The sequence below is a fragment of the Macaca fascicularis genome, chromosome 19 (genome assembly GCF_037993035.2).
Source record: "Macaca fascicularis isolate 582-1 chromosome 19, T2T-MFA8v1.1".
Taxonomy (NCBI): Eukaryota; Metazoa; Chordata; class Mammalia; order Primates; family Cercopithecidae; genus Macaca; species Macaca fascicularis.
The window spans coordinates 4,242,401-4,266,633 of record NC_088393.1 but is presented as its reverse complement, the minus strand read 5'-3'; the positions used below and the strand labels follow the sequence as shown (position 1 = coordinate 4,266,633).

General features: G+C 61.6%; 3 protein-coding genes across 15 annotated transcripts in view; 1 reads left to right on the top strand and 2 right to left on the bottom strand.

The window, feature by feature from the left end:
* The window catches only part of MFSD12 (major facilitator superfamily domain containing 12), a 31,209-nt gene extending 24,981 nt beyond the window's left edge, over positions 1-6,228 (top strand). For 3 of the 7 annotated variants that reach the window (XR_012428246.1, XM_065534591.1, XM_065534592.1), the window contains exons 3-9: positions 2,127-2,271; positions 2,364-2,937; positions 3,028-3,120; positions 3,967-4,137; positions 4,224-4,318; positions 5,461-5,591; positions 5,701-6,228. Coding sequence is in view for 5 of the 7 variants with exons in the window: in XM_065534591.1 (XP_065390663.1) it covers positions 2,127-2,271; positions 2,364-2,937; positions 3,028-3,120; positions 3,967-4,137; positions 4,224-4,318; positions 5,461-5,591; positions 5,701-5,723 (1,232 nt within the window). In the remaining 2 variants the exon portion in view is untranslated. The remainder of the gene's footprint in view (positions 1-2,126; positions 2,272-2,363; positions 2,938-3,027; positions 3,121-3,966; positions 4,138-4,223; positions 4,319-5,460; positions 5,592-5,700) is intronic. The other 4 variants (XM_005587510.4, XM_045379396.2, XM_005587511.4 and 1 more) reach the window with 4 other exon arrangements.
* On the bottom strand, positions 4,486-12,990 carry TEKTIP1 (tektin bundle interacting protein 1). 4 transcript variants are annotated; one of them, XM_045379397.3, is made up of 4 exons: positions 11,144-12,990; positions 6,949-7,187; positions 6,741-6,866; positions 4,486-6,593 (listed from the first exon to the last, which is right to left on the bottom strand). In XM_045379397.3, the coding sequence occupies exons 1-4, from the start codon at positions 11,284-11,286 to the stop codon at positions 6,412-6,414; spliced, it is 690 nt and encodes a 229-aa protein (XP_045235332.1). In that variant the 5' UTR covers positions 11,287-12,990; the 3' UTR covers positions 4,486-6,411. The 4 variants fall into 4 exon arrangements, with proteins under 4 accessions (XP_045235332.1, XP_073881439.1, XP_073881438.1 ...); XM_074025338.1 differs by lacking the exon at positions 11,144-12,990 and adding an exon at positions 8,053-8,203; XM_074025337.1 differs by having other exon boundaries at positions 6,741-7,187; positions 11,144-11,278.
* A 1,201-nt stretch (positions 12,991-14,191) lies between these two features.
* Positions 14,192-24,233, bottom strand: part of FZR1 (fizzy and cell division cycle 20 related 1) — a 29,413-nt gene continuing 19,371 nt past the window's right edge. For 2 of the 4 annotated variants that reach the window (XM_065534593.2, XM_005587507.5), the window contains 12 exons: positions 22,459-22,584; positions 22,269-22,332; positions 22,056-22,183; positions 21,362-21,444; positions 20,692-20,875; positions 19,534-19,599; positions 18,579-18,681; positions 18,300-18,484; positions 17,750-17,983; positions 16,992-17,096; positions 15,842-15,943; positions 14,192-15,568 (listed from right to left, as the gene is read on the bottom strand). In XM_065534593.2, coding sequence (XP_065390665.1) covers positions 15,527-15,568; positions 15,842-15,943; positions 16,992-17,096; positions 17,750-17,983; positions 18,300-18,484; positions 18,579-18,681; positions 19,534-19,599; positions 20,692-20,875; positions 21,362-21,444; positions 22,056-22,183; positions 22,269-22,332; positions 22,459-22,584 — 1,422 coding nt within the window. In that variant the 3' untranslated portion in view covers positions 14,192-15,526. The remainder of the gene's footprint in view (positions 15,569-15,841; positions 15,944-16,991; positions 17,097-17,749; positions 17,984-18,299; positions 18,485-18,578; positions 18,682-19,533; positions 19,600-20,691; positions 20,876-21,361; positions 21,445-22,055; positions 22,184-22,268; positions 22,333-22,458; positions 22,585-24,233) is intronic. The other 2 variants (XM_074025329.1, XM_005587506.5) reach the window with 1 other exon arrangement.

The following is a 24,233-nucleotide window of genomic DNA, read 5'->3' as shown; positions in this document are numbered from 1 at the left end:
AGGTGTGAGTCACTGTGCCTGGCCTGTTTTTTTTTTTTTTTTTTTTTTTTGAGACAAGAGTCTCACTCTGTCACCCAGGCTGGAGTGCAGTGGTGCCATCTCGGCTCACTGCAAGCTCCACCTCCCGAGTTCAAGCGATTCTCCTGCCTCAGCCTCCCAAATAGCTGGGACTGCAGGTGCCCGCCACCACACCCGGCTAATTTTTGTATTTTTAGTAGAGATGGGATTTTACCGTGTTGGCCAGGCTGGTCTCGAACTCCTGACCTCAGTGATCTGCCCTCCTCGGCCTCCCAAAGTGCTAGGATGACAGGCATGAGCCACCGCGTTTGACCAGTAATCTCCCTGTGGATATGTCCGAGCTGACCAAGGTCTTTGGTTAGAACATGTCCGCAAAGTCCCTTTCCCTCTGCCATAGAACGCCACTTAGCCCCGGCTACATCCTGGTAGTAATGTCCATGGCAGACTTACAGGTCCTGCTGCCACAGGGAGGGGATGGGACGGGCAGGCCTCTCTGGGGCTGCCTTAGAATTCTTTCTGTTGGCCAGGCGCGGTGGCTCATGCCTGTAATCCCAGCACTTTGGGAGGCCAAGGCGGGTGGATCACGAGGTCAGGAGATCAGGACCATCCTGGCTAACCCGGTGAAACCCCGTCTCTACTAAAAATACAAAAAATTAGCCGGGCGAGGTGGCGGGCGCCTGTAGTCCCAGCTACTCGGGAGGCTGAGGCAGGAGAATGGCCTGAACCTGGGAGGTGGAGCTTGCAGTGAGCCGAGATTGCGCCACTGCACTCCGGCCTGGGCGACAGAGCGAGACTCCGTCAAAAAAAAAAAAAAAAAGAATTCTTTCTGTTACACCTGGGTGCGGCAGGTGCCCGGCTTATCCACTCACTTGCTAGAGGCACAGGAAGAGGTTCTTCTGGTTATGAGGATGATGTATTGCGCACCTGATGTGTGCCTGGCATAGTTCTAGGCCCTTAACATGAATCTCAACTTCCTTAACCCTCCCTGTGAGGTGGGAACTGCTCTCTCCCACGTGCTCCAGAGGAGGGCTTGCCCCCAGCTAGTGCCCAAAGCCAGGGTCCACACAGCGCCTCTGTGTCGGGGGAGCTCCTGTCTCCACATCTGACCGTGCATCACCAGCTCCGCCTACTCTGGCCTCCTCCCCACCCCCGGATCTGAGTTCCCCATTATGGCCATGAGACAGGTGCAGGCGCTAACGACACGGGTTGCCCAATGCCCAGGGCCCCTGAGGGCCCCAGCTGACCGGGACCAGACCCCAGGCACTTCCTACGTGCCATCGCTTTGCCAGCTGACCTCCTGCTGTGCTCACGTGGCCTCTGGAGGTGGCATGGTTCCCGCTTTCATTTTTTTTTTTTTGAGACGGAGTCTCGCTCTGTCCCCCAGGCTGGAGTGCAGTGGCCAGATCTCAGCTCACTGCAAGCTCCGCCTCCCGGGTTCATGCCATTCTCCTGCCTCAGCCTCCCGAGTAGCTGGGACTACAGGCGCCCGCCACCTCGCCCGGCTAGTTTTTTGTATTTTTAGTAGAGGCGGGGTTTCACCGGGTTAGCCAGGATGGTCTCGATCTCCTGACTTCGTGATCCGCCCGTCTCGGCCTCCCAAAGTGCTGGGATTACAGGCTTGAGCCACCGCGCCCAGCCGGTTCCCGCTTTCAGAAAGAAACTGATTCGTGGTGGGATTCTGAGGCCCCCCCTGGGGGGCTCCATGCCTGGCCCGGCTGCGGGCAGGGGCCGGCCTGGATGCTTCTAGACCAGGGAGCCCTCGCCCTGTAGCCGTCCAGCATCTGGGGAAGAATTCTCGAATTCCGGCTTCTGAGTCTCTGGGTTCTCAGACTTTTGGGTTGTAGCGTGGACTCTGCTTGGCTGAGCCACTGCACCCTGGTCCTAGGCACGAAGCAGGGAGTTGCGGGTCACAGCTGTCCTGCGTTAGATAATGTGTGGGCTGGGGAAATGGAGGCCAGCATGGGCTTCCTGGAGGCCACAGTGTGACGGTGGCTAGAATCACCCACCAGTCAGGGGTTCCCCAGGCTGCTTTGACGGTGCGGCCACGCGGGGAAGAAGTGGCCCGGGGTCCTGGCGTCTCGTTGAGTCCCTGCCTGCCTGTCCGCCAGGTACGCGTTCACCGTGGTGGCCAACATCACCGTCTACGGCGCCGCCTGGCTCCTGCTGCACCTGCAGGGCTCGTCACGGGTGGAGCCCACCCAGGACATCGACATCGGCGACCAGCTGGGGGGCCAGGACGTGCCTATGTTCCGGGTGAGCTGGAGCCCGGGTGGGTCGCCTGAAGTCCTCAAGCCAGGGATAGGGGCTGGGCCAGCCGCCACTGACCGCTTCCGCCGGGTCCCCAGAACCTGTCCCTGCTGGTGGTGGGTGTCGGCACCGTGTTCTCACTGCTGTTCCACCTGGGCACCCGGGAGAGGCGCCGGCCGCACGTGGAGGAGCCGGGCGAGCACACCCCCCTGTTGGCCCCCGCCATCGCCCAGCCCCTGCTGCTCTGGAAGCACTGGCTCCGGGAGCCGGCTTTCTACCAGGTGCGTGCTGGGGGCGGTGGGGCTGGCGTGGACCTGCTCTCCCACCCACCGGGCCTTTGCTCTGTGGGGCAAGCTGCGTCCAGACACAGAGCACACGCGGCCCCTGGTGCAGCCCACACCCGGGGCAGACATCACTCATCAAGCGCCGCTCTCCTCCCCCGGCCCACCCCACTGGGCAGTCACGACCAATGGATCAAATGCCAGCTGCAGGGCGCGCCCACCCCGGCCCCGGTGCCCCCTGCTGGTGGGAGTGGAGAAGGCCCTCCTGATCCCTGCCAGTCCCTCTGTCCGCCCACAGGTGGGCGTGCTGTACATGACCACCAGGCTCATCGTGAACCTGTCCCAGACCTACATGGCCATGTACCTCACCTACTCCCTCCACCTGCCCAAGGTGAGTGGGTTGGGGTGGGGATGCTGGGATGGGACGGCCCCAGCCTGGCGAGCCATGACTGACAAGCTGTGCCTGGCTCTGCCCCCGCAGAAGTTCATCGCTACCATTCCCCTGGTGATGTACCTCAGCGGCTTCTTCTCCTCCTTCCTCATGAAGCCCATCAACAAGAGAATTGGGCGGAACGTGAGTTCACGGGGACCGGGGCGGAGGACGGGGTGCCCTGCAGCCGAGGTTCCACCCACTCCGGGTTCCAGCCTTGGATGCTTCCAGGCCTCTGAGTTCCCGCCTTGTAGAAGCCCTGGATCTAGGCCGGGCGCGGTGGCTCACGCCTGTGATCCCAGCACTTTGGGAGGCCAAGGCGGGAGGATCATGAGGTCAGGAGATCCTGGCCAACACGGTGAAACTCCGTCTCTACCAAAAATACAAAAAAAAAAAAATTAGCCAGGCGCAGTGGCGGGCGCCTGTAGTCCCAGCTACTCGGGAGGCTGAGGCAGGAGAATGGCATGAACCTGGGAGGTGGAGGTTGCAGTAAGCCAAGATCGCGCCACTGCACTCCAGCCTGGGCAACAGAGCGAGACTCCGTCTCAAAAAAAAAAAAAAAGCCCCGGATCTGGGAACGAGGAATGCTGGGACCCTGGCTTCTGCATGTCTCAAGTTCATACTCTCGAGGCTGCAGAGCTCTGGTGCTTTCTGTCCACCCTGTGCAGCCACTGAAGGCGTGAAATGTGGCCGCGGGGACTGAGCCGAGTCCGTCGTTTGCTTTCGTTGTAACTGACCTGCCTTTAGGCAGAGTAGCCACGTGTCTGCAGCCGCTGCGGCGTGGACAGAAAGCACAGCACTGGCATGGAGGGTCTGCTGAGCCTCGGACTTGTCCAGGGCCAGAGCCCGGGCTCCTGAGGGACCATCCAGCTCATGCCCCTTGTTTGCTGGGGTTGGAGGTAGGGGTGGCAGGTTGAAGACCAGAGAGGGCCAGCACCAGGCTTGGGGGCACCCAGTGGTATGGGCCTGACCCCGGGGCTGTCCCTACAGATGACCTACTTCTTGGGCCTCCTGGTGATCCTGGCCTTTGCTGCCTGGGTGGCGCTGGCAGAGGGGCTGGGCGTGGCCGTATACGCAGCGGCTGTGCTGCTGGGTGCTGGCTGTGCCACCATCCTCGTCACCTCGCTGGCCATGACGGCTGACCTCATCGGTCCCCACACGGTAGGGCTGGTAGCCGGGCTGGGGCTGGGGAGGCCGGGGCCTAGATCTCGGGATGCATGCTGACCACCTTGCCTGTGTCTCCACAGAACAGCGGAGCGTTCGTGTACGGCTCCATGAGCTTCTCGGATAAGGTGGCCAACGGGCTGGCAGTCATGGCCATCCAGAGCCTGCACCCTTGCCCGTGAGTGCCGCTGTTCATTCATTCATTCTTTCCTTCATCTATTCGTTTGTTCAGTAAGAGGGTATTGAGCGCCTGCTGTGTGCCCAGCAGTGTTCTGGGTCTGGGCATCCAGCTGTGGACCAAAGACACCTGCCCCAATGAGAGTCATAGACCAGGGCGACCTCTCATTTCTTCCACTGAGCACTTCATTTATTCATTCAACAAACGCTGGGTCTGTGTGTGCAGTGCTGAAAACACTGTACAGAAATCTATCGGGGGTGGACCCAGCTGGAAGGGAGCCCCGAGTTTGTGTAAACCAGACCCATAGAACTCAGGGTTCAGACACGGATGGTTCTAGACCACGGCATCACAGCATTCATGCCTGTAGAGGCTCAGGGCCTGGAAACCAAAGCTGGTCTGGGCCTGGGGCAGAGCCAGCCCTGTGAATAGTCACAGAGGTGAATGTGTGGTTGGGATGGGTGTGGGTGGTGTGTAAAGGTGAACGCTCAGAGAAGCCTGGCCAGCCAGGGCAGGAAGCCAGGGAGGGCTTCTTGGAGGAGGTGACATGGACCTGACACCTGCAGGATGTCAGAGCGTTCCAGGCCAAAGCCCTGGGCAGGACCACAGCTGGCGTGTTGGAGGAACAGGGAGGAGGCCCGTGTGGCTGGAGCAGAGGGAGGAGGGGAGGGCAAGGAGGGGATGGGGCAGGTCGTGCAGGGCCTGGTGGGCCATGGGGAGGACTTGGGCTTTGACCCCGAGGACAGTGGGAGCCATGGAGATCTGTGGGCAGAGGAGGGACAGGCCCTGACCCAGGCGCTCAAAGACGCCCTCTGGTGGTCGCTGCCGGGAGGACAGCTGGTGGGGGACAGGGTGGAGCCTGGGACCAGGGAGGAGGGGACTGGGCGGGTGCAGGTGGGCTGTGCTGGAGCTGGACGTGGGGAGACAGGGACAGGGAGACGTAGTGGATTCGGGATGGACGCTGGAGGCAGGGCCGACAGGACTGGCCAAACTGTTGGGTGTGGGACAGGAGGGAGGGAGTTGCAGGGACCCCAGCTCCTGGCTTGGACAGGACGGAGCCGCCCTCGGGTGGGAGGGGAAGAACAGGTTCAGCTGGGGTGGGGGGGTCCCCGCGGTGCCTACTTAGCCCCCACCTCCTCCCACAGCTCGGAGCTCTGCTGCAGGGCCTGCGTGAGCTTCTACCACTGGGCGATGGTGGCCGTGACGGGCGGCGTGGGTGTGGCCGCTGCCCTGTGTCTCTGCAGCCTCCTGCTGTGGCCCATCCGCCTGCGACGCTGTGAGTCCCGGCGCACCCCTCCCTCCCCAGAGACTGACCACACCGGGGTGGGGGTGGGTGTGGGCCGCACCCCACCCTCCCTAATGCCATTTCCACCCCTCCCTTGCAGGGGACCCTGACACCCGGCCCTGATTCCTGATGGTCTCCTGCACCTGTCAAGGGAACCGCGAGGATGTCCCCCGGGGCCTCGAGGAGAAGCCCCCACTGCCCCTAGCTCTCCTCTGGACCCCCACCCTCCATCCTCGCCCCACTCCCGGGGATGGGGTCGGGTGAGGGCAGCAGGGAGGCCCGCCAGGGCCTTGTGAATGCAGGGGCTTGCAGGGACCCCTGGGCTTTGAGGGTAGCCCATTCTCAACTCCAGCCCAGCCCTCTGGAGGATTTGGGGTGCCCCTCTCGGCAGGAAGTAGGAATCCCAGAAGGATCTGGGGGAACCCTCATCCTGAGTTCGGTCCAGTTCACCCCTCACCTCTGGCCTGGGGGGCTCCAGATGCTGCCAGGGCCCCCTCAGGACGGCTGGGACCTAGAGGAGACCCCGTCATGGGGTGGTGGGCTGGGCCTGGACGCCGCCGTGGTGGGCAGCAGGACTGCCCAGTAGGCTTGGTGGACTCTGCTGGCAGCGAATAAAGAGGTAACGGCGGCCTGGCTCCTGTCTGCCTGGGGGTCCCTGGGCAGGGGTAGCCTGGGCATCACAGCCCTGCCCTAGTTGTGGGCAGCCGGCGAGCCCAGCATCTGCCTCTGCCCCAAGCCTCTGGTCCCCGGGACGAGGTTAGTGCCCCCTCATCTGGGTGCAGAAAGACAGTGGGTGCGTCGGGGCATGCGTTTATCGGGGCATGGGCGTGGAGGAAGGCAGGGGCCGCTGGCAGGTGGAGGGGCAGTACGGCTCCAGACCCCACTCCCGGTAGTTCTGGGTGGTGCCAGGCGGGCGCTGGGGTGCCGACAGGGAGGGCACGTAGTCTGATGCCCTCCATAGCGGCTCCACCCCATACCGGTTCCTGTTGATGACTGTAGATGGTACCCGGGTCACTCTGTGCCCCCACCTCCTCGCCATTGGCCAGCAAGGGGCTCCCAGACCTCGCTGGCGGTTTTACCCTGGCCTAGGTGGCCTCGTCCCCCAGGCTTCCCGGGGACCCGCCCCGCACTTGGCCTCACCATATTCCTTGCCCCGGATTGGCCTGTCTTTCCACAGCGTGCTCCCCCACCGGGTGCTGGGGACCTGGTACTGGGCAGGGATGATGGGGTCGTGCCAGGCGGTCTCCCGAAGGTGCTGGGTGTAGGCTGCGGTGGGGTGGGGGCTGGCGGTCATTCCTGTCCCCCTCCAGCAGGCCCGGTGCCCAGGGCGGGGAGGGCAGGCACTCACCCGATGGCATGGTGTGCTCACGGCGTTGGTAGCAGCCGTGCCAGCGGTTGTAGGCCTCGCGGAAGGGGCTGGCCGGGTCCAACGGCAGGTTGTACCAGGCTTCCCGGGTGTCCGAGTTGGTCAGGCCTGTGTACCACAGCTGGCCAGCTGCGTCGCGTCCCATGGGTGTGTACTTCCAGCGTGTGGCCTGCCTGATGGCCAGTGGCCAGCGGGGACCCTCCAGGGACAGGTAGTCATCACTGAGAGTGGGCAGGGGGCAGAGACTGAGCTCGTCTCTACAGCGAGTGCTGTGACCCCTTTGCGATGTCTGCCAGGGTGGAGGATGTAGAGGCCTGGCCCACGGCGTGGGGCCTTCCTCCCTCGCCACTTGGTGTCTGTCCTTCAGCCCTGGATCCCTCACCCCAGGGAGTGGATGGCAGAGGAGAGAGGTTGACTCCCCCTCTCCCCACACGTCCCACCCCAAGCACCCAAGTCAGCACTAAACCTTTCTGTTCTGAGCTTTTCTTGCCTGGGGAAGAGGGAGGGGAAGAGGACGAGGGCCCTGGCTACTCCTGGGTTCCTATAGTCCTTGTCCAGCCTGCAAGACCTACAAGTCCCTTCCTTTGGGAAGCCCCCCCGGCCCAGAGGTGCACCAGGAAGAAGTGGTCTGGGGCTGGCACTGAGCCATGGCCCAGGGAGGACTGGGGGACGCACTAGGCCAGGTGTGTGGCTCACACCTGTAAACCCAGCACTTTGGGAGGCTGAGGCAGGTGGATCACTTGAGGTCAAGAGTTCAAGACCAGCCTGGCCAGCATGGTGAAACCCCATCTCCACTAAAAATACGAAAATTAGCCAGGCGTGGTTGGGGGTGCCTGTAATCCCAGCTACTTGGGAGGCTGAGGCAGGAGAATCACTTGAATCTGGGAAGTAGAGGTTGCAGTGAGCCGAGATCGTGCCACTGCACTCCAGCCTGGCGACAGAGTGAGACTGTCTCAAAAACAAAAGGAGAAAAGACTCAAAGATGTTTTATGCTTTGGCCTTGCTCTTGGGAATATGTCCCAAGGAACCCCAGAGAACAAGGTTGTTGGCCCCAAGATAGCCTGGCAGGGCTCAAAACAATCTCACCTGTGCCCTGCACGGAAAGCCTGGTTCCAGGTCTCATGGCAGGAACTCGGCTTAAATCCTGACTAGACTCCCAGGTGCCCACAGAACATGGGAGTAGCCTGGCCAGTTACGGAGCCTGTTTGAAGGACACCACGTAGACTCGGCTTTTCCACTAGAAAGGCAATTTCAAGATCTGGGGAACCTCGCCCTTTTGAAATGAATTGCAAAACACGTGTAGCTTTTAAAACGCAATTAAAACAGCACAAAATTGGCGGGGCGCAGTGGCTCACGCCTGTAATCCCAGCACTTTGGGAGGCTGAAGCGGGTGGATCACATGAGCCCAGGAGTTCAAGACCAGCCTGGCCAACATGGTGAAACCCCGTCTCTACTAAAAATACAAAAATTAGCCGGGCGTGGTGATGGACACCTGTGGTCCCAGCTACTCGGGAAGCTGAGGCAGGAGAATCTCTTGAACCTGGGAGGCGGAGGTTGCAGTGAGCCGAGATTGTGCCACTCCAGCCTGGGTGAGAGAGACTCCATCTCAAAACAGACAGACAAAAAGTAATTAAAACAGCACAGAATAACATTTGATGAGAAATGGGCCCCCTCACCACTGCTGTCGGCCCCGTACCCACCTGCTCACTCACTACTTTCTGGTGTTTCCTTCCAGGACCAGGTGGTACGTACACCCACCTCCATTATTACCCACTTCCGGGAGCCTGTCCACCACATCTCCATTTTTTTTTTTTTTTTAATAGAAATAGGGTCTCGCACCCGACGCAGTGGCTCACGCCTATAATCCCAGCACTGTGGGAGGCCGAGGCAGGTGGATCACGAGGTCAGGAGTTTGAGACCAGCCTGGCCAACATGGTGAAACCCTGTCTCTACTAAAAATACAAAAATTAGCCGGGCGTGGTGGCTCATGCCTGTAATCCCAGCTACTTGGAAGGCTGAGGCAGGAGAATCGCTTGAACCCAGGAGGCAGAGGTTGCAGTGAGCCGAGATCATGCCACTGCACTCCAGCCTGGGCAACCGAGTGACACACTTTTTTTTTTTTTTTTTTTTTTTTTTGACAGAGTCTTGCTCTGTCGCCTAGGCTGGAGTGCAGTGGCACGATTTCGGCTCACTGCAGCCTTGACCTCCTGGGCGCAAGCGATCCTCCCACCTCAGCCTCCCAAGTAGCTAGCATTACAGGCACGTGCCACCATGCTTGTTTTTTTTTTTTTCCAGACAGAATCTTTCCCTGTCACCCAGGCTGGAGTGCAGTGGTGCGATCTTGGCTCACTACAACCTCCGCCTCCTGGGTTCGAGTGATTCTCCTGCCTTGGCCTCCTGAGTAGCTGGGATTGCAGGCACCTGCCACCACACCCAGACTTTTTTTGTATTTTTAGTAGAGACGGGGTTTCCCCATCTTGGCCAGGCTGATCTTAAACTCCTGACGTCGTGATCCACCAACCTCGGCCTCCCAAAGTGCAAGGATTACAGCCGTGAGCCAGTGCACCCAGCCTTTTTTTTTTTTTTTTTTTTTTTGGAGACAGAGTTTCGCTCTTGTTGTCCAGGCTGGAGTGCAATGGCGCCATCTCGGCTCACTGCAACCTCTGCCACCCAGGTTCACGCGATTCTCCTGCCTCAGCCCCCTGAGTAGCTGGGATTACTGGCATGAGCCACCATGCCCAGCTAATTTTGTATTTTTAGTAGAGATGGGGTTTCACCATGTTGGTCAGGCTGGTCTTGAACTCCTGACTTCAGGTGATCCGCCTGCCTCGGCCTCCGAAAGTACTGGAATTACAGGCGTGACTCACTGCACCCGGCAGCCTGGCTGATCTTTTAATTTTTTTATAGAGATGGGGGTCTCACAGCTGGGTGCAGTGACTCACGCCTGTAATCCCAGCACTTTGGGAGGCCAAGGTGAGCAGATCATGAGGTCAGAAGATCGAGACCATCCTGGCCAACATGGTGAAACCCCGTCTTTACTAAAAATACAAAAATTCGCTAGGCATGGTGGCATATGCCTATAATCCCAGCTACTTGGGAGGCTGAGGCAGGAGAAAGGCTTGAAGCAGGGAGTCAGAGGCTGCAGTGAGCCAAGAGTGCACCACTGGACTCCAGCCTGGCAACAAGAACGAGAGTCTGTACAAAAAAAAAAATACAAAACTGAGCTGGGCATGGTGGCACACACCTGTAGTCCCAGCTACTCAGGAGGCTTGAGACAGGAGAATCCTTGAACTGCGGAGACGGAGGTTGCAGTGAGCCAAGATTGTGCCACTTCACCTTAGCCTGGGCAACAGAGTGAGACTCTGTCTCAGAAAAACAAACAAACAAACAAAAAACTGGGTCTCACTATGTTGCCCAGGCTGGTCTTGAACTCCTGGGCTCAAGTGATCCTCCTGTCTCAGCCTCCCAAAGTGCTGGGATTACAGTGGGCCACCATGCCCAGCCACCATCTTGGTTTAATTTCTTTCCTTGGAAATAGAGCAAAGGGCTTTCACTCTTCTTTTTCATGGCTGCATAGTATTCCATAATTGTTTAAACAACTGCTAATAGACACTGTATTGGGGTGACTTGCATACCTCCAAAATTGCATCTGCTGAGAACCTCCGGACATGGCCTTGTTTGGAAATGGTTTTAGCAGATGCAGCTAAGATGAGGTCACCCCGTGTTAGGATGGCCCCGAATCCAGTGCCTGACGCCCTTATAAGGAGAAGGAAACTTGGATGCAGACAGGAAGGCCGGGTGAAGACAGAAGCAGAGACTGGGGGCCAAGGAGTGCCTGGGGTTGCCCAGAGCCACCACGGGCTGTGAGAGGCGTGGGACAGACTCCCTCAGCCACAGAAGGGCCCAGGCCCGCACACGCCTGGATTTCAGAGGGTGGATATTTCTGTGGCCGAAGCTCCCAGTGCGTTTGCAGCCCTTGGAAATGGCCACAGACACATTTGTTCTCGGCCTGTCTCCAGGTCTGTGGCCCCCACAGTGAGCGGCCGCAGGCTGGAGGGGAACAGGAAGAGCTGGAGGGGACTTCACACACGTGAGCCTTTTAGGAATAATGAGTGACACATGCAAGACCCCAAACCAAACCCCATGTAACCTGACACCCAGGGAGGGAGGGGCTCACCTGTAGAGAGGTGCTGGGAAGCTGGCCTCGAGGGTCCCCGAGGGGACATAGGGCCGGGCAGCCTCTCGCCTCAGGGTTTGCATGTCTGCCTGGGTCCCTGGCGCTCCTGCCAGGAAGGCCTCCGAGGCCACTGTTGACAGCATAAAGGCCACCCAGTGTTCCGGCAACAGCGCTGACGGCTCCCTCCTCCCAGCAGCGGGCGGGGTGAGGTGGCCTCAAGCGAGGGGAGGGCTGGAGAGTCGTTCTGAGTATTTAACAACGGGGGGTGACACAGTGTGGGTGGGCAGGGCCAGGGCCACTGCCAGGTGGGGTCCGTGGCTGTGAGCCCCCAGCTCTACGCACGCCCCACCTGGGGCCTGGCCTCTCCATCTCCACACCCCCTTGAGGGGCTTCTGTCTCCCCCTTGCACCTTCGATCGCAGGAGGCGGTGCCCAGTCAGGGGCGCAGGCACCTGGCACCCCAGCTCCTCTCCTCACCCGCTCACACCCAGTCCGTTTGTAAAACACACCCAGGATGAGACCCGCACACGGGGCCTCACAGCAGCACAATTTGTGACAACCTGAGGCGGAGAACACCGAACACCCAGTGAGGGGAGGGACCAGCCATGTGCTGGAATGAGATTCAGCCACCAGGAGGTGCGAAGCTCTGACCCAGGCCACAGTGTGGATGCACCTTGAGGATGTCACGCTCCTCTGAGCCAGACACAGAAGGGCATGCTGTGATCCCACTTCTGTGAAATGTCCAGGACAGGCTGATCCAGAGAGGCAGGGAGAGGGTTCGTGGGTGCTGGAACTGGGGAGGCGGACCTGGGGGTGATTAGGTGATGTAACGGGGACAGGACTGCCTTCTGGGTGATGAGAATGTTCTGGAATCGGAGGTGGTGGCTGCACGGCGTGGTGAAGGTACTGAACGCCACCTCACTGTAAGATGGTAGATTTTGTATTTTACCACAATAGAAAAAAAAACAACATAAAACCCAACAAACATCCAGGAACCTCCTGCCTTGCCTCCTCTGGCTGGGCCTGGCCTCGGGTAGAATCTGGCTTGGGTGGGGGCAGAGCTTACACCCTGGTCTCGGCTTCCCCTGCCCCTGCGTCGGGTCCCCACAGAGCCGACCCTGCCTTTCCCATCTGGACAGGCACCCAGGGGCCCCACTCCCTCGGGGTAAGTGCCAAAGTCCTCCCTGAGGCCCACAAGGCCCTGCCCTCCTCTCCTCACTCTGTTCCTCCCACATGCCAGGTGCCGTGCTGTCCCAGGGCCTTTGCATGGCTGTGCCCTCTGCCTCTCACCCAGGTGTCCCTGCCTCCTCTAGCCCTGGCTGAAATGCCAGGCTTGCGGTGAGCCCCTGATCCAAGGCTGCCCTTTCCCAGGGCCCCTTCCGCACCCTCTGACGCCGCCGCCTCACTTCCTCATAAGCTCCTGTCTCTGGGCTGTGCCCCCCAGGCCAGCTCCACATGGGCCAGGTCTGCTCAGTTTCATCATCTCCAATGCCCAGGACGGGACCTGCCCTGGCTCCTTCACCGTCTTCTCAGGCACCGTACAAGAGCGAGCCTCAAAACCACCTGGGGCCTCCTGGCTGCCAGGCACCCCCCACAGCCTCCCTTGCAGCCCCTGGCCCCCAGGCCTCCTGGCTCCCCCAACCACTTCCCAGCCATTCCTCCTGTTCTCCCAGACCCCGGGGAGGCACCAGCACCCCCTGGGCCAGGCTCCTGCCTCCTGCACCTCTCATTGCAGAACCTGCGGCAGCCTGAGCTTTTCAATTCTCTTTCCCTCTCACTGCACCAGCTACGTTCCAGGATCAACAAAAAAGTCACAAACTGCCCTGCAGGGCCCTTCGTCAGCCTCCCGCTCCATCCGGGCATCTCCCAGCCATGGCCAGGGTCGCCCCAGGAAGTGATGGCCCCACTGGCCTTGGTCTGTCGGGTGGAGTTGACAGCAGAGGCACCTGCCCCAGCGCTGCTGAGCGGCTCCCGTGTCCCGCAAGGCCTGATGGATGCTCCCCTGGGGCCCCTCCACCCCTTCTCAGCTGTCCTGGGCTGTGGGGAACCAAAGCCCCCATTTCTACACAAGCCCTGGCCCGTCATCATGGGCCCCTCCCACCACGGCCTTCACCCCACTTGCTCTGTCCCTCCTGGTCCCATCTGGCCAGCCCTGGGGGTGAGCTCAGCCCTGCAGCGCCCACCCTCCCTCCCTGATGGGGTCGGGCGAGCACCTCCTCCCGGGAACAGGGCCGTCCGGCTGGAGCGCAGGGACTCGCCTGGAGTCCAGTCCTTGGCCCCGCAAGACTGTGGCCAGCAACCCGGCAGACTGGCCCGGGAGGGGTCTCTGCGGCCTTCGAGGGCTGAGTTCCCCATCTGTGAAATGCAGGGCTGGGAAGCCCCTCAGAAGTTGCTTCTGCAGCTCCGGGGCCAGATGGGGACTCAAGGGCAGGACCGTGTGACCCCACCCGAGCCGGGGACCTAGAGCCAGCCAGCCCCGGCCACACATGAATCCACGCGTTTAATGACAGCGTCACTGCATTACATGAGAAAGAAGGCTGATCTGTCCTGGGAGGTCCCCCGCCCCCCAGCATGGGCAGAACCAGCCCCAACACAAATCTCACCCCTTCCCTCCGGCCCTGCGGCGGTTCCGGTCCCAGGAGGAGCCTCGGAGGCCCCCGTGGGCTGTGCCCTGAGCCGGCCACGCCCCGAGGCCCACAGCGACAAGGCGGCTCTTTGGCACTGCAGGGGCTGCTGTGGGCAGGGCGGGCATGGGCGAAGGCAGGGTTGGTTTTCCTATTTAAAAACCCCGAAACAGTAAGACCTTGACCATGGAAAATCCACATTGCCACGTGCACCGGCTCCCCCCGCGCAGGCGGGCGGCGAGGAGTCCACACCCGCTGGACAGAGGTGGGGAGAGTCTCTCCAGCGAATGCGGAAGATCCACCCACTTGAAACGACGGGGCTTTAAAACCAGGACCCCGTCTCCCAGGAGCAGTGGGTGGGTCCCGGCCCCTCCCCGTCTAGCCTCAAACATTTCCAGGACTGCTCAACAAAAACACAAAACAAATCCAAAGAAAAGTCACAAATACATATGTACACATGCACACCAACCCCACTGGGGACACCAGGCTATTGGGATGTGGGGAGTGGAGGTTCCCAAGCACAGCAGGGTGGCGGGTGGGACCCTCGGACTCCAGCCCGCCCCACCCTCTCCACGTCTCCACCAGTGAAATGGGAAGGGGCGGGGGGGCAGGCAGTGCTCAGCTCAGGCCCCACTCCCCAGCCTTGCCTCCCTCCCCGCCTGCTGTGTGGCTTGGGAGCATGAGACAGAGGAACAGAGGAGCCCGGGAAGCTTCTGGAAGGACGGAGGGCGCCCACCTCCTGGACCCCTTGGGTCTCCTTGGCTTCCCCACGGCTGCTGGCGCTGGTGGACAGGACAGGCGAAGACATGGGCAGCCTGGGAGCGGGGGCCACACCGCCGCTGGCCTCCACAGGACCCAGCCACCCAGCAGGCACGGGGGACGCAAGTCTTGCGCGGGGAAGGGGGACGCTGGCCCGGTGAGGGCACGTGTTGAAGAATGCACGAAGACGTGGCATCTGTTGTGCTCCTCTCCAGCCAGGGCAGTGAGCAGGCCCGTGTTCAGTTCTCCTGGGGTGACGAGTCCAGAGCAGACGTCCTCCGGTGTGAGGGTGACGCTCAGCCAGGATGCACAGGCCCATCTGAAGCCCACTGCCTGCCAGGTGACGGCCGTGACACAAATGCTTCCAGAGAGACTGCTACTTCAAGCGGTGACAGCAGAGGTGGCTGCAAGGACGCCGTGAAGCCCAGGCGGGGACTGTCTCCTGGATCCACAGGCCGGTTCCGCCAGTGGCCCTGAGCCATCTGCCCAGGCCTACACGTCTTGGTCTGGCCTTGGGTCTGGTCTTGGGTTTGACATAGTGGGACTGCAGCCGTGAACGGGCAACCGGGGGTCTGAGGCCCCCACCCATCAGCCCTGGTATCTGGTGGTCTGTTCCGTGCAGACGTGGGCAGTTCCAGGAAGAGCCAGCGGCGCCGGTGGGCAGGTGATGAACAGATGGAGGCAGTGAGGGTCCCAGGGGGCGTCCATCGCTCTGAGTACAGACGGTCTGAGCCGGGACCGTCCAATGTGGTTCTTGCCCTTTAGGAAGGGAGACAGAGCCCCTGATGCTGAGGGTCCCCGACCACGTGCCCACCCCAGATACTGGTGGACATGGTTCACAATCAGGCATTTAATGAGACTCCAGGATCCTCCAGGCCCAGCTCCCCGCCCGCCCGGCCGCCTTCCTCAGGGGACAAGCGCTGGGAAGGCAGGGTCCATGCAAGCTGAGGAGCTGGGGTCCTCCGACGATGGCTGGCGTGGTGCGGTCCTGCCCGGTAGGTTTACCGGATCCTGGTGAAGAGGTTGAGCACAGACACAGACTCCTGCAGACACATGGGGGTGGGAGACGCGCTGAGCCGCAACCCTAGGGAGGAAGCTGCCTGGAGGGAACCTGAGGCTGTGGGGCTTGGTCCTGAGGCTGGGAGGTGCCGGTCCAGCCTCGGCCTGCCACACTGCCCCTGACACATGACCCGGAATTTGACGTAAGGGAAGCTCGGAGGTGGGGGAACCCAGGGGAGGGTACGCCAGAGGACACAGTGGGGATAGGGACGACCTTGGGACAGGCTGGGGCGGGGGCGAGTGGCGCTGATACCGACCCACTTTACCTTTGTCGAACGGGTTTTGCTAAAGACGTTCCAGAACCTCAGGGTCTCGTCTCCAGCACCAGTGACGATGGCCTCCCCATCAGGGGACATTGCCTGTGGATGGGAGGGAAGCACCCCATGTCACCGGGCCTCTAGGTGCCTCAGGACAGTGCTGGGGGACCGAAGGAAAGGGGAGCAAGGTGTGGGGTGGCTGGGACCCCCAAACCAGGTTGCATGGGCAGAGCCCAGACTCTGGGACCAGGAGGGAGGAGCAGGCCGAGGCCACCACAGGCAGAAACCAAGGTTGGAGTCTTTTTGTTTTTTTTTTAATTTTAAGACAGGGTCTGGCTCTGTCACCCATGCTGGAGTGTGCAGTGGGGCGATCCTGGCTCACTGCAGCCTTGATCTCCTGGGCTCGGTGATCCTCCCATCTCAGCCTCCTGAGTAGCTGGGACTACAGGTGCACACCACCACACCTGGCTCACTTAAAAAAAGGTTTTGTAGAGACGGGGTCTTGCTACGTTGCCCAGGCTGGTCTTGAACTCCTGGGCTCAAGCGATCCTCCCACCCTGGCTTCCTGAAGTGGAGGGATTATAGGCGTGAGCCATCGCACCTGGCCAAGGTTGGAGCATTTTTGCAAAAACACAAAGGACACCCCTTTGCAAGGTGGGGCCGTCCACTCTGAGTAGATGAGGGACTGTCAGATGCGTGGATGAAAGCACAAAACATGTTTTTCAGGGAAGAAATAAAACCTTGGCCAGTGAGGGCACGTAGGGTCAAGGACGCCTCCTGGCCCCCTTCCAGCGACGTGCACACAGTTACTGCGAGGACGGCCACGGGGTCATCTGAGTGGTCAGGTGTGAGGTAATTTTGGCCTTCCTCTTCACCCCTCTTTTTGGGGAAAATAAACAAATGAAGAGGCTGAGGTCCTCCAGGAGGACAGGGCCCACACCTGCAGGGCTGGGGAGTTCGGTAAAGCCCATTCCAACACTGGCAATACAACCAGCACCAGATGCCCCGACAGCCAGCCCCGGTGCTGGGTCCCACGGGGTTTTACATCTGCACACCACCCTCCCTAAGAACACAGGACAGGTGCTCTGGGGCAGCCACGGCAGTTTGTCCAGAATCCCAGGGCACCTTGAAGTGCCTGGCGTGCACTCACCAGGTATAGCACGCGGTAGGAGTGCCCGGTCAGCTTGGCCACCTGGGTCAGGGAGGGGTACTTCCAGACAAGGATCTGGTTCTGTGAGTAGCCGTGCGTGCTCACCTGGAGGGTGGAGGGGGCGCCGCGGTCGGTGGGGGGAACGAGGCCGGGCGCTATGCCTGCTGCCTCCTATGTACCCGCCCGAGCCCGTTAGAGAGCTCGGAGCCGCCAGCCAGCCCGGGAGGAGCAGGGGATACGGGGATGTGGCTCTGCCTCCTGAGTCTGTCTGGGAGGTGTGAAGGCCACAGGTGTACCCCTCCACCCACCGCCAAAGGCTGGAGCCCAACAAGGACCCACACAGGCCCACAGCCCCTCTGCCCTGCCTGCAAGTCATCCCTGACACTCTCCTGGTGACGCATGCCCGGAGTGGCTGAAGCAGGCCAGGGTGCTCCGCAGAGCCCACTTGGTCCTGGGCCTCCCCTCTCAGCAGAAGCAGCTGTGGGAGCTCCCCGCTCCTCACAGAGCCGCCAGGTGTGGCTGCGACGAGGGCCCAGAGGCTCCAAGTCTTGCCCCAGGTGAGGCCCTGATGGGGCCCAGGGGCCTTGCCTTCCCCCTCCACCCCCGACAACTCCCTGCCTCCCTGCCCAGCCTCCCTCCTCCATCTCCCTTCAGCGCCTCTGACCCATCTCCCCACAGGCCGCTCTCAGACGGCAGGCAAGGGGCCAGCAGGACACACATCCTGAGGCCTGGTGGGAGGCCGGGTCACCCGTGCTCACCAGCTCGTTGGCGTGCTTGGACCAGGCCAGATTGCACACTTGGGAGCCCGTGTCGATACACTGCAGCGGCTGTCCCGTCAGCGTGTTCCAGAAGCGGATGCAGCGGTCGGCTGTGCCGCCCCCCGAGGCCAGCAGCCCGTGCTGATGCGGGGACCAGGCGATGGCCTTCACGGCCGCCAGGTGCTCCGTGTACTGCTGCACGGGGCTCAGGCTCGAGTGATTCCAGACCAGCAGCTGGGGGACAGGGGCTGTGAGGCCCGGGCTGTCCCAGCCCTGTGGTCCCATAGGCCGGTCCTCACAGGGGTGATAACCTGCCCTGGCACCCCACCCCACACCCCTCCTGCTGCTCCCTCAAGGACCCCTGGGGGCACACGCTCGTCACCCTGTGCCACAGGGCAGGACTGGCTAAGCAGGAAGGACAAGCCCAGGGCCCTGCTGATGGCTGTGGAGTGGGTCCCACGCCCACCCCCAGCCCAGGCTTCACCATTCCTGCCAGCGTGAGGGGTGCGGCTCCTGGGGAAGGGGAAGTCCAGGCTCGGGGCAGGGGTACCTTGTTGTCGTTGCCCCCTGAGGCGAGGAGCTGGTGGTCTGTGGACCACTTGAGCCCGCACACCTCCTGCCGGTGGCCCTGCAGCCGCCGCTCTGACTGCAGGGGTGGGGTGCGGATGTCCCTCTGCAGGATCATGCGGTCGCGGCTCCCGGACGACAGCTGCTCAGCATTCCAGGCCAGCGCCCCTGGAGGCCAGGCGGAAGTAGGGGTGAGCCTCTCCTGGCCTCGGGGAGCTGGGGACTCGGGGAGCTCACCAGCCATGGGACCCGGGCACCTCACCGACGCGTGCCGTGTGGCCCTCCAACATGGACAGCTTCTTCCCTGCGGCCGCGTCCCAGATTTGCACAAAGCCCTTGTGTGTGCCCACCGCCACCAGGTTCCCCTAGGAGCGAAGGCACGGGCAGAGCACCAGCGTCAGGTCTGGCCCGGGGACTGTGCCCGGCTTGGACTTGGTCACGCCAGGCTCTCTCCTCACCGGGGCTCTGGGATGGTCTCCCTAAAGACTCTTGAATGCATGTCTCTTTAGAAGCAGCTTAAATCCCCTCAGCACATTCTGGGGTGGCGGGCACGCCCCACGCATGCGACGCCTGGGTTTGTCAGAGTCCAGCCGAGACTCAGGATACGTGGACCTTCCCACAGGGACATGTCACACAGAGGGAAGGAGAAACTGCAGACACCGAGCTCCAGGTTCCACACATGCCCAGGAGCTGGGCAACACGTGTGGCTGTTGCAACTGACTGAGGCGCATGAAAATCTATGTGGATGGAGGGAGGGTGAGTGTACACGCTGGACACAGCGAGGGGCTACGAGCACTAGAGGCAGCCCTGGGCAGCTCTGGGCAGGGGGCACAGGCCCTCCCCGTGACATGCTTCAAAGCTGCTGCCGGGATGTTCTCATCGTAGTCTAAAATGGAACTAAAGCCCACTCCACCCTGAGTGGAAACTGGAGCTCCAGGGGAGCGAGTCCTGGGTGGGCAGGTCCCACGGAAGGAACCGGGGTATTGCTTCCCCACGGGTCCTGCCATCCTTTCTGGGGGCCTGATGGGTGCCTGCTCATCCCTGTTACTCCCTCCACCAGGACCACACCAAGGCCGGGGACAGTGGGGGACACAGACCTATGCTTGGACACAGGCGACCTCAGGCCACGCACTAGCCCCTGTGGGTCTTCAAGGCCCCCAACATGGTCAAGGGCCCCATCAGATCTCCCAGGTGGGGGCCAAGCCCTCTGCACTCACCCGCTCAGACCAGCCCACGGAGGTCACTGAGTCCCCTTCCACCGAGAGGTCACAGAGCCGCGTCACCTGGAGGCAGAGGTCAGTGTGAGCTTTGCCGCTGGTCTCGAAGCCCCAGTCTATCCATGTGTACATTCACCCCTCCACTGTCTCACCCACCCACTCTCATCCACTCTCCCGTCCACTCTCATCCACTCACCCATCCACTCCCTCAACTACTCCCATCCACTCTCCCGTCCACTCTCCCGTCTACTCTCCCATCCACTCACCCGTCTGTTCACCCGTCCACTCTCTCATCCACTCTCCCACTCACTCTCCCGTCCACTCACCCGTCCACTCACCCGTCCACTCTCTCATCCACTCTCCCATCCACTCTCCCACCCACTCTCCCGTCCACTCACCCGTCCATTCTCCCAACTCACTCACCCGTCCACTCTCCCACTCTCCCGTCCACTCACCCGTCCACTCTCCCACTCACTCACCTGTCCACTCACCTGTCCACTCTCTCATCCACTCTCTCATCCACTCTCCCACCCACTCACCCACCCACTCTCCCATCCACTCTCCTGTCCACTCATTCACTCTCTCATCACTTCAGGCCCGTGGGGTCTCTGGGTTGGTCACTGCTGGGACCTGGCAGGCTCAAGCGGGATGTGGACAAAAGACACAGACGCAGGGGACACAGGCCTGCATGGGACGAGCGGATGATGGGAGGAAGCGCCAACCCTCGCTCTCCCGAGACTACTCGCATGGTGTTATCCCTGAAACCCCCACCCCAGCAGTATCTGCTGCTGCCCTGCACCAGCAACCCAGGCTTCCTGCAGGGACCAGCAGGCCCCGTGCGTCCAGAGGCCACTCCAGGACAGTGACTACTCGGTGGTTATGGTGGCCCCTGGGCTCAGCCAGGCTGGGACACCTGTCTCTTCTCTATGGAGCTGAACAGAGACTGTGGTTCCAGTGGGCACCCCATGCTGCTGTAGATGCCACTGCTGGCGGGGAGGGCCATGGCTGGGGGGCCTGGGGGGCTGGGAGGCCCTGGCTAGGAGGGCCATGGCAGGCGCCTGGCTCGTACTGATGCTCCCCAGATCCCGGTGGGTACACTGAGGTCTGCTGGGAGCTGGGGAGGCCCTCGTGCACAGGCACACCCCACGCAGCACCCACCTGGCTGGTGCAGGCGCTCCACAGGTACACGCAGGTGCCCAGCCCCACGCTGAGCACATTGAGGGACGACCAGTCCACCAGATTGAGGTAGAAGTCGTCCTGCAGCTCGGGCGCATCCAGCACCTTGAAGGGGATCTTGGAGATCTTGCGGGTGGGTTTCCGTGGGGACCGGAGCAGCTTCTGGCTGCAGAGACGTCCGCGTGGCGTGCGTCAGCCACTGCACTTGGGTAACTTCTTGCAAACGCATGGGAAGTACCTCCTCCCCCGCCAGTCCCAGGAGCCCAGTCCGGCCCCTCCGATCACCACCACCACCACGTGATCCTAACCTGGGCACGGCCCCACAGCCCTTTACCCTCAGGTGTCTGGCTGCTCTGGGCTCCCTTCCACAGCTGTGCTGGCTCTGCTGCCCACACCTCCTCCAGGCAGCCCTTCCTGACTACACTGCCCCCTGTCTGAGGCCAACACTGCCAGGCCATGGTGTGCCCTCGGTGAGGGGGTCTCTGGGCCACTCTAGGCCTGGTGTACACTTCTATTACTGACCATGGCCTCATGGGGGGCTGGGCCCCCTCCACTCTAAGGACTCTGGGGGAGGACACATCACAGCTCCAGGCCACTATGCCCTGGGAAGCCCCCTTCAGCCTCGCCCACCAGGACCCACAGGGACACCCACCTCTTGTTGCTGACGGGAGACAAGGAGTAGGGAGACACGTCATTGCCATCATCGGGGCTGGAGCGCTTGGTGCTGAGGGAATACTGCAGAGTGGGGGACACGCCAGCTGAGCAGACGCCCAGGCCGTAGGACCCTCAGAGCTGGACCCCAGCAGCCCACACTCCTGGTACAGCTCGTAGCCCTAAGGCAGGCGCTAAGACCCTGTGCAGAGCAGCTGTGAACAGGAAGACGCCTTCCCGGCAGGGACTGTGGACCCCCACCCCTTCCGCCCTCTCTCAGGGAACCAAGCCAGGCTCTGTGTGATTCTGCCTTTGGGCTCCCAGATCATGTGGACAGAGTGCAGCCCTGTGGGAGTACCCAGTGCTGCCTCCTGCGGGCAAGACCCCACCGTCTTGGGTATTCGGGACCCCAGGTAGCATTGGTGTGGGGAGAAAAAGCCCAAGAGGCTGAGCCTGGATTCCTCCTGCACCCCCACTTCCCAGCTCACCTGCTGGGTCTCCAGCCTCAGATCCCAGAGGACCAGGGCCCTTGGCCTGGCTAAGGAGCAGGAGCAGGGTCAGGGTGGGAGGGTGGGAAGCTGGGCCGTGGCCGGGCCCAAGAAACAGGCTCGGGGAGGCAGAGCTGGTGCCCGGGAGGTGGGGGCTGGGGAAGCTGTCACTGGGAACCAGTTCCTGGGGGGGTGCCACAGGCTCACCGTGAACAGACCCTTCTTCTCAGGTGTGGAGGGCTGTAGCCTGCGATCCTCGGTCTGCGGGTCCTGCACCTTCTCGATGCCAGCACCCAGCAGCTCATTCTTGAGCAGGGCGGAGTAGGCCAGGCCATCTGCGGGCACCAAGCACAGTGCGGTGAGGTGGGGCAGGGCAGGGCAGGGTGGGGGCCTGCAGGGCGGATGGGCTGGGACCCTAACCTTTGCCGTTGTCTGAGGTGGCGTCCTTGGCTTTCCGGTTCTGACTGGGAGACTTCTCATTCTCCTGCAGGGAGGAGGGCAGAGAGGGAGGGGTTGAGGTGCCTGCTTGTTCCTGGCTCTAGAGCAAGGAGGCTAGGAGGGGCCCTGGGCCTCCCGGGGGGTCCCATCTCCTGCCCGGCCAGCCCCTCACGTTGATCCTGTGGAAGTTCACGCTCCAGTTCGCTCCGGCTCTAGAGGGGATGAAGCGGTCTCCGTGCTTGCTGGGCGAGGACACGGGGGAGCTGGCAGGCGTCAGGGTCCGCCGCATCTCCGTGACCTGAAGGGCATCAGCGGAGGGCCTGTTCTCAGCACTGAGAGCCCCTGCCACTGAGCAAAGAGGGCTTTGATCTTGCAAACCCAAGTGGAGGCACACAGTCACTCTTGGTCAGGGATGTATGTGCCAGAAGCCTCCAGGAGGTGCCAGGCCCACGGGCAGGCTCGGCCTCCCAACGCTGCCAGGCAGGAGGGTGGAGAGGGCAGGGCCATGAGACAGGATGGAATGGCAGGAATGGGGGCCATGGCAGAGGGGACAGAGCCAGGGAGCACAAGACCCCGACTGCCCTCCCAGCGCTGCGCGGATGTCACGCATTCACTGTTTCTTGACGGCACAAGACATAGAACAGCTGTGCCCAGAACCACCTGGGAGTGTGGTCCCCTCATCCCCATTTCCTGCCACCCACAACACCCGTCTAACCCTCCAACCCCATCTGACTGTCCCCGCGCCATCACCCACAACACCCGTCTAACCCTCCAACCCCATCTGACTGTCCCCGCGCCATCACCCACAACACCCGTCTAACCCTCCAACCCCATCTGACTGTCCCCGCGCCATCACCCACAACACCCGTCTAACCCTCCAACCCCATCTGACTGTCCCCGCGCCATCACCCACAACACCCGTCTAACCCTCCAACCCCATCTGACTGTCCCCGTGCCATCACCCACAACACCCGTCTAACCCTTCAACCCCATCTGTCCCCGTGCCATCACCCACAACACCCGTCTAACCCTTCAACCCCATCTGACTGTCCCCGTGCCATCACCCCAACACCCAACCCTCCAACCCCATCTGACTGTCCCCGTGCCACACACAATACCCGTCTAACCCTCCAACCACATCTGAGTGTCCCTGTGCCACACAACACCCATCTAACCCTCCAACCCCATCTGACTGTCCCCGTGCCATCACCCACAACACCCGTCTAACCCTCCAACCCCATCTGACTGTCCCTGCGCCACCCACAACACCCATCTAACCCTCCAACCCCATCTGACTGTCCCCGTGCCATCACCCACAACACCCGTCTAACCCTTCAACCCCATCTGACTGTCCCCGTGCCATCACCCACAACACCCGTCTAACCCTCTAACCCCATCTGACTGTCCCCGTGCCATCCACGACACCCGTCTAAACCTCTAACCCCATCTGACTGTCCCCGCGCCATCACCCACAACACCCGTCTAACCCTCCAACCCCATCTGAGTGTCCCCGTGCCACACAACACCCATCTAACCCTCCAACCCCATCTGACTGCCCCCACGCCACACACAACACCCGTCTAACCCTCCAACCCCATCGGACTGTCCCCGCGCCACCCACAACACCCGTCTAACCCTCCAACCCCATCTGACTGCCCCCGCGCCACACACAACACCCGTCTAACCCTCCAAACCCATCTGACTGTCCCCGCGCCACCCACAACACCCGTCTAACCCTCCAACCCCATCTGACTGTCCCCGCGCCACCCACAACACCCGTCTAACCCTCCAACCCCATCTGACTGTCCCCGTGCCATCACCCACAACACCCGTCTAACCCTCCAACCCCATCTGACTGTCCCCGCGCCACACACAACACCCATCTAACCCTCCAACCCCATCTGACTGTCCCCGTGCCATCACCCACAACACCGGTCTAACCCTTCA